Source organism: Cottoperca gobio, unplaced genomic scaffold (assembly GCF_900634415.1).
Source record: "Cottoperca gobio unplaced genomic scaffold, fCotGob3.1 fCotGob3_64arrow_ctg1, whole genome shotgun sequence".
In the NCBI taxonomy this organism is placed as follows: Eukaryota; Metazoa; Chordata; class Actinopteri; order Perciformes; family Bovichtidae; genus Cottoperca; species Cottoperca gobio.
Genome location: NW_021167060.1, coordinates 6,177 through 14,171, shown reverse-complemented (window position 1 = coordinate 14,171; position 7,995 = coordinate 6,177). Strand labels below are relative to the sequence as shown.

Sequence of the window (7,995 nt, the reverse complement as noted above, 5' to 3'; positions counted from 1 at the left end):
ACGTAAAGGAGCAGCGGCTCTACTCCGAGTCTCTCCTGATGGCTGAGCTTCTCACCCTACCTCTAAGGGAGACGCCACCCGTCTGAGAAAACCCATTTCGGCCGCTTGTACCCGTGATGTCGTTCTTTCGGTCATGACCCAGCCATCATGACCATAGGTGAGGGTAGGAACGAAGATCACCCGGACGATTGAGAGCTTTGCCTTCTGGCTCAGCTCTCTTTTCGTCACAACGGTGCGGTAAAGTGACTGTAATACCGCCCCCGCTGCTCCGATTCTCCGGCCAATCTCTCGCTCCATCGTCCCCTCACTCGGGAACAAGACACCGAGGTACTTGAACTCCTTCACTTGGGGTAAGGGCTCATTCCCTACCCGGAGTAGGCAATCCACCGGTTTCCTGCTGAGAGCTATGGCCTCAGATTTTGAGGTGCTGATCCTCATCCCAACCGCTGCACACTCAGCTGCGAACCGATCCAGTGACTGTTGAAGGTCAAAGACCGATGATGCCATAAGGACCACATCATCTGCAAAGAGCAGCGATGAGATCCTCAGGCCACCAAACTGCAACCCCTCTCCTCCACGACTACGCCTCGATATCCTGTCCATGAACATCACAAACAGGATTGGTGATAAAGCGCAGCCCTGGCGGAGGCCAACACTCACTGGGAACGAGTCCGACTTACTGCCGAGTATCCGGACACAACTCTCGCTTTGGGCGTCCAGGGATTGGATGGCCCTCAGAAGTGACCCCCTCACCCCGTACTCCCGCAGCACCTCCCACAGTATCACCCAGGGGACCCGGTCATACGCCTTCTCCAGATCCACAAAACACATGTATCTCGTCCACCGGGATGAACTCCAATGTAGTCCAACCCCTATCCAGGAGTACGGTTCCAGAGCCAAGACTGTGCGTAGAGGTAAGCCCCACCAGATCCAACTGGTAGCGCTCCACCTCCCGCACTAGTTCCGGCTCCTTCCCCCACAGAGAGGTGACGTTCCACGTCCCTAGAGCCAGCCTCTGTTGCCCGGGTCTGGTCCGTCGAGGTCCCTGACCATCACTGCCACCCGTGTGACAGCGCACCCGACCACAGTGGTTCTTCCTGAGAGTGGTGGGCCCACAGGATGGATGGATGGGAGGCACCACGTAGCTTCTTCGGGCTGTGCACGACCGGGCTCCGTGGCAAACCCGGCCACCAGGCACTCGCTGTCGGGCCCTCCCTCTGGGCCTGGCTCCAGATGGGGGACCCGGGCTTCCTCCGGGCAGGGTCTCTCCTTTCCCTTTCTTTCATGAGGTCGTTTTGAACCATCCTTAGTCTGGCCCCTCACCTGAGACCAATTTGCCTTGGGAGACCCTACCAGGAGCACTAGGCTCCAGACAACACAGCTCTCAGGTTCATAGGGACACACAAACCTCTCCACCACGATAAGGTGATGGTTCCCAGAGAGTCATTGCACAACAGCTACAGGTATTTTTTTTACCTTTATTATACAAGATGTAATTACAAACCTTTATGACCTTTATGATAAAAAATAAAAGCCTAATAAAGTTTCAGGGCATTTCTGTCCATCATGCATTGAAGAGATGTTGAGTAGTTTGAGTTGATTTTATCATCTTTGAATAAAGTGTTTACCCAATAAATCCAAGTTGTTCTCTTTAATAACATCAATACTCAAAGCAATACATCTTTATATTGACGCCATGACAAGTGAAAACCTTGTGCGTAATTTCTTTACCAATTAAATTACATGTTTAATCTCCATATATTGCACTGTCAACAAAATATTGTGTTTTTATCTGACATTTTACTTCTTGTATTAAAACTGTAAACTAAGTTTTAGTTGTTATCCAACATAAATCCTCACCTGTCAATCAAGCAGAGCTGCAGCAAGATACAATGATACGTTAGATTATGGATTGTACCTTTAAATAAAGTTGACTTTTGTTAGAACGTTGTTTAATGGACACACCAATTAACTGATGAAGTCGGAATCAGCTTTACAATTAAATCACTAACCAGAAATTTAAGTACGAGCGTGACCGCTACAACAAATGGACAAAGTGTTGTACAGATCAGGTCCATATTAATATATTTTATTACCATACGAGTATACACTTCAGCAATTAATCCAAATACAAACGAAACATAGGAAATTATTTGTAGCCTCTAGCTTCTGTTGTGCACGTATCAGTGGGTTTTTATCTTTCAAGTAAGTTCATTTAATTCAAGTAAAGTCAAGTCCAGTTGTGACAGTGCGTGTTAAATGTGCAACACTTCTACAGCAGAGGTTGAGCGTGAGGTTAAACATTGTGTTTAAAGTCTGTATAATTTGTTTAGTCAAGGCATGAACACGTGTGCGTGGAGAAAAGAAAGGGAACAGGGTGAGACACGTAAAGGCAGAGCTGGTGCATCTCCCGAGCTGTGCTGCAGTGCACCGTGATCATATGGCCTTATGCAACATTTCTACACGATTCTGAGGCCGCTTAACCGGCACAAATAAGACACAAAGTCCCTGTGTAATTATCAAAGCACCTCAAAGGCTGAGCTGCAGGTAATATTCAGACGTTTGGAGCATCATTGGAATGAGGAACGATGCAAATCTGCTTCAAATCATGCCTTTTATTTTAACAGGTTATGTTCCTCTTGCAATTGTCTCTAATATTGTTTATGTTTTTTTTAATTTCCTCATCTTGGAAACACTTTCTTCTAACAGCTTGAAAGTGCTCTGTAAATAAAAACGATTATTTAACAGTCTGAAGTTGTTATGTTCCTCTCTGCCAATGTTCTGCAGCACAGGCAACATGTATACTTTACAACATGGACGCAAAACAAAACACGTTCTGGGCGAGTTTACGCTGTAATATGATTATCGGACCTTGAGAGCGGCTGATGCTGAGTTCATGGAGATATCTGAGCTGCGATCTTTGTGAATACACCCTCAAACACAAGGAGGAGGAGGAGTCTGGATTCAAACACATTACACATTATCGATGGGAACACTGTGCTTCACTGCTTTCTGTACAAACAGGGAACTTAATAAAGCAGCTCAGTGATCAGCTGTCGAATGATGCATTCAATCCTAAAAGTCCTTTTTCATGCACAAATGTCAGAAAATGCTGTTTTATATCACATGAAAGTGACGAGACTTTAAACCTTTCACTTTGATCAAAAGCTTTCTGACGTTTTATACACCGAACCATTAACTGATCAAATAATCTGCAGATTACTGGAACATGAAACAATGTTTAGTTGCAGCTCGATAAGGTCACATGATGCTACATAACGTTTCGTTTTCATCGTCCGTCTTCATTCACACGTGACGGCGTATACTGCCATATCGCCGCACAGACGAGTCGCGTGATCTCTCCAGTCTCTGACTCCACTCACGGGACCTTCCTCTGCTGCTCCTTCCTCTGCTGCTCCTTCCTCTGCTCCTTCCTCTGCTCCTTCTTCCTCTGCTGCTCCTCCTTCCTCTGCTGCTCCTTCCTCTGCTCCTTCTTCCTCTGCTGCTCCTTCCTCTGCTCCTTCCTCTGCTCCTTCTTCCTCTGCTGCTCCTCCTTCCTCTGCTGCTCCTTCCTCTGCTGCTCCTTCCTCTGCTCCTTCTTCCTCTCCTGCTCCTTCCTCTGCTGCTCCTTCCTCTGCGCTCCTGCTCTCCTTCCTGTCAGCCTGTCATTTGTCCAGCAGTCCCTTCGCCAGAGCCTGCAGGTTCTCCCTCTTCTCGTACATGTACATCTGGGTTTCCCACAGCATGTCCACCAGGACCGCGTCACTCACCTCGTCCAGCATCACCTCCTGAGACAGCTGGGGACTCAATCTGCACAACACAGTTTCAAAGTACTTCAGAAATGATGACGCACTATTAGATCAATTCCACTAATAACATAGAAACATGTGAACTCCTGCAGAATTTGGTTCTGAATATATTTTCCACACAAGCAGTTTGTGACTGAGTAAACATCTGTGAGGTCATATCTCCACAGCTAACCCTGATATTAAACGATCATCCTGAACTATAACAACTCTCCCTCTCAACTACATGTTCAGTGCGCTCAACAAACAGTTTGAGGGTCACGTCAGCACCAACAGTCTAACAGCACCAGAAATTACATTTATTGCAAAACATGTATTTTCTTTCTTTAGTGTGACGAGCACATAAAACATGACGACAGATATTCAAAGCTTCATTCTCTTCATGGCCCGTGGATGTGGATGATGAAACCTTAACTGTGACTCTGATCTTCATGTCATGGATCTGACTGAGGCCTCAGACAATGCTGCACTGTCCCCTTAAAGATAAACTGATGATGTAACACAGGGCGGAGGACGTGTGCGAGGATGTGAGAGATGAAGATGTGTGATAAAGGCTCATGGTCAGCTGACCTGTGGTAGATGGTGTCGATCATTTCACACCAGGCTCCGGCTCTGTCCACTGCACAGCCGTCTGAGTCTGTGCACTGAGAGGGAGGGAGAGATATTATATTTCATTCAACACAATAATCATTTTACTGATTGATTAAAAAGAGTCAAATGTAAATAAATAAAACACGTGGATGTACTCACGCAGTCCACCAGCATCTTGCCCAGCTCCTTGGCTCCCACCAGACTCTTGGCAAACTCCAGAGGGTTGGAGGGTCTGAAAACATCCACAGAGTTCACGACCACCTGAGGAGGTTTACCTGGAGACACAGCACAGGCTCCGTTCAGAGACACTCATTCACAATGTGTCACAATAATGTAGTAATCACGTCAGTTTGTGTTTACCACCTTGTGTTTATGTTTGATGTGCTCTTCCTTTAACTCACTCCAGCTGTTTCTAATTCAAACACTCTGAATACGTGCAGGAACAAAGTGATGTGTGCTCTGATCCACTGCATCACAACGCTTTAAAGCAAGTTAATATATAGTGCGTTAGTTTGTTTGCAGTAAAGCGATCGCTTCATGGGAACATGGGATTAAAGTTGGTTTCGTATGTTCGTGTTGAAGCCGACGCTGGAACCAGAAACTTAACCTCAAAGAACGAATGCAACTGTATTTGTTTGAAACAACTAATGATCTGATGCCTGACTGATACTGGTACAAACTGCTCACACGCTGAGCCGAGTCCTAAAGAAGCACAAAGCATGAGGTCCATGTTCGGACACGATGAAGGGGCTCACCTGTCCCGAGGGAGACCACGATACCCAACCTCTTGATTTCCTTTCCCCGACTCTGAGAGGGCGGACAGACGATTAAACTATATGATGAAACACAAACGCTTCAAACGTTCATAACCAAGGCAGAAGTAAAGCTTCCTACCTCTGCTGTTAAAGCTTTGTTGCACTGATGGATTTCTGACATGGCGTCCAGCGTCGGGTTATTGGCCAGCAGCCCTCCGTCCAGGAAGCGGCCCATTGGTCGGAAGTAAGTGGGGGCAGCACCGCTGCAGCGGGCAGCGCGCCACACAAGCTGTTCTGGAATAAAGAGTTTGAATAAGATTAATCAGACACTTCTCCAGAAAATATCCCCATAAAGAAAGCATGTTTATGGTGCGCAGTGATGAGAACATGTATGAAGCTCCTGACTGCAGGCAGCAGCAGGACAACGTGGCAGAGCGTAGCATGAGGATCCATTCATGGTGAATATCTCATGCAGAAACGTCTTTACATGTTGTTTCAGCCTCAAATATGGAGATTTCTTTTAAATTAAAGTGACAGAACGATCACAAGACTGAGAGACTGGGACACAAAGATTAAAGTAGAGAATATTCATCATCATCAATAACGAAAGAGCTTCATAACTTAGCTCAGCATAAACACAGCTTCTCGTTAACTTTGTACAAGGAAGCAAATGAGCTTCTTTCACAAAACCTTTCCTTTAAACGTGGAAACAAAAACTGACGGACCAGATGTGACAAGAAGGTGGTCGACTTTCAAATGCCACTCACACAGACACACACCTTCATCCGTCACCTTCCTACGCTTTCTGGTTGGCTCCGCTGTGTATCCTACTACCAACACATCCTCATCCTCCCATCCTGCAACAACAACATGGCCGCCACTCAAACACCGCAGCACAGTTGGACTCTTCAGGAACACGTGCACATTCAGAAGAAGCTTTTCCCAGTGACTCGTACGCATCCCAGAATGTAAAGCCACCCAGTGGAAGTATCCCCGCACTAACCCTCTGGTACAGCTGAAGTACCTTGTGGGATGGTGAGGGGCTTGAACGTGGCAGTGGTTTCATACGGGGGCTCCCTGTGGACGGAGGGGGGATCGTAGTTCCTGAAGATGTGCAGCTCGCCTGGATGTCTGTCAGCGAGAACGCTGGTCACCATCACCCTGAACACAGACAAGAGCGCAAAGACAGAAGAGTGATGATTAGAGAGCGCAGAGGCGCGGTGTCAACTTTAATGCAAGGTCGGTGCAGACGAGACAAAACTTCAAGGATCCAACAAGGACCGAGCAGAACCAGGACGTAAATACAAAGGAACTGATGAGCGGAGGAAGTGCAGTGCAGCACCTGAAACAGGAGCTGATTGGACACGTTGTTGAATCGTTGGCGACTGAGGCCAGTGAAGATTCAAACCTCGGTGTGAAATGAATCCATCATCTGGTGTGTGGAGATGAATACCTGGGGTATCGGACGTCTGTCATCTTGGTGTTCTCTCCAAACTCTTTCTTCAGGAAGTCCTCCAGTGGAGCGGATTCATACGGCCGTGACCCCCTGAACACCTGCTCCTTCATCCTGAAGTACAGGCAGCGCAGGTACTCCATGGACTTACCTACAGAGAACACACTTTAAAGACTTACACACACACACCACACACACACACACACACACACACACACACCACACACCACACACACACACCATGGATGATAGCGAGGGCGAGGATGCCCCCGGTGCTGGTGCCAGCCACCCAGTCAAAGAGCTCCCTGGTGGGCCGGCCGGCTTCTCTCTCCAGAGCGATCAACATCTGGATCAGCACCAGGCCTTTAATGCCTCCACCATCCAGACACAGCAGTCTGTCCATCCTGCAGAGCAGCAACATTTATTATTTTAACTGTTTGTCTTATTCCTAAAAGCTAAATAAGAAAATAGTAGAATGACTCACTTCCTTTCCTCCACTTTGAGGCCGTCCACCTGAGAGGAGCCTCTGCTCATCGCCCCCAACGCAGCCCCGGCATACATGATGTCCTCAAACCCTGCAGACGATCACAGCTTGATATCCGACCAACACATTGAAGCATCAAATGCATCAAGAACAGAGACGGAGAAGCGTCACGTGTTTTCTACAAGCCACGTGGAAGTCTGGAAACACTTGGTTTCATAAAATCACATTTTCACAGAAAACTCTGATATGTTTGCTAATTATTATAGATTAAAATGTTTCCCACAGGATATAATATGACCAATACAAATGTAAAACATCTGTGGAACCATCTTTATTAATGTGTTTTAGTTTTTTAAAGGAACAGAAAATACTAATTGCATTGGATGATCAGTTTAATACATGTAAAACAAAACACTGTAGAGCAGTAGTTCCCCAGTACAGAGACTCAGAGGGCAGGTGTTACCTATGCCTGCAGGCTGGGCCTTGATGGAGAAGGGGGGAGGACTGCCGGGGGAGGGGGGGAGGCACCGCTGGACCCCTACACTACACAGCATGTCCAGCAGTATCTTTCTATTCGGACCTTCCATGTTAACACACACACACACACACACACACACACACACACACACAATGTGTTAGACATGCACACACACCACAACCAGCAGAGAAAGAAGAGGGAGATAAAGATGGAGAGACGGAAGAGAGGAAGAGAAAGGAAGAACACGAGTCGGCTGTTAGCAATTATCATGCACTTTAAAAATCAGTAAATGACACAAAACATCCATTTCAGAGCAAACTCACTGTTCTCTAAAACTACTGATGTTCTCTAAAACTACTGATGTTCTCTAAAACTACTAATGTTCTCTAAAACTACTAATGTTCTCTAAAACTACTAATGTTCTCTAA

General features: G+C 46.6%; 1 protein-coding gene across 1 annotated transcript; it reads right to left on the bottom strand.

Annotated features, from left to right (window-relative positions):
- Nucleotides 1-3,529: 3,529 nt before the first annotated feature.
- On the bottom strand, nucleotides 3,530-7,713 carry pla2g6 (phospholipase A2, group VI (cytosolic, calcium-independent)). Its single transcript, XM_029428311.1, has 11 exons — nucleotides 7,553-7,713; nucleotides 7,090-7,180; nucleotides 6,846-7,009; nucleotides 6,606-6,756; nucleotides 6,177-6,313; nucleotides 5,932-6,009; nucleotides 5,292-5,446; nucleotides 5,153-5,204; nucleotides 4,557-4,672; nucleotides 4,377-4,450; nucleotides 3,530-3,810 (listed from the first exon to the last, which is right to left on the bottom strand). The coding sequence occupies exons 1-11, from the start codon at nucleotides 7,674-7,676 to the stop codon at nucleotides 3,666-3,668; spliced, it is 1,287 nt and encodes a 428-aa protein (XP_029284171.1). The 5' UTR covers nucleotides 7,677-7,713; the 3' UTR covers nucleotides 3,530-3,665.
- Between the last annotated feature and the right edge of the window lie 282 nt (nucleotides 7,714-7,995).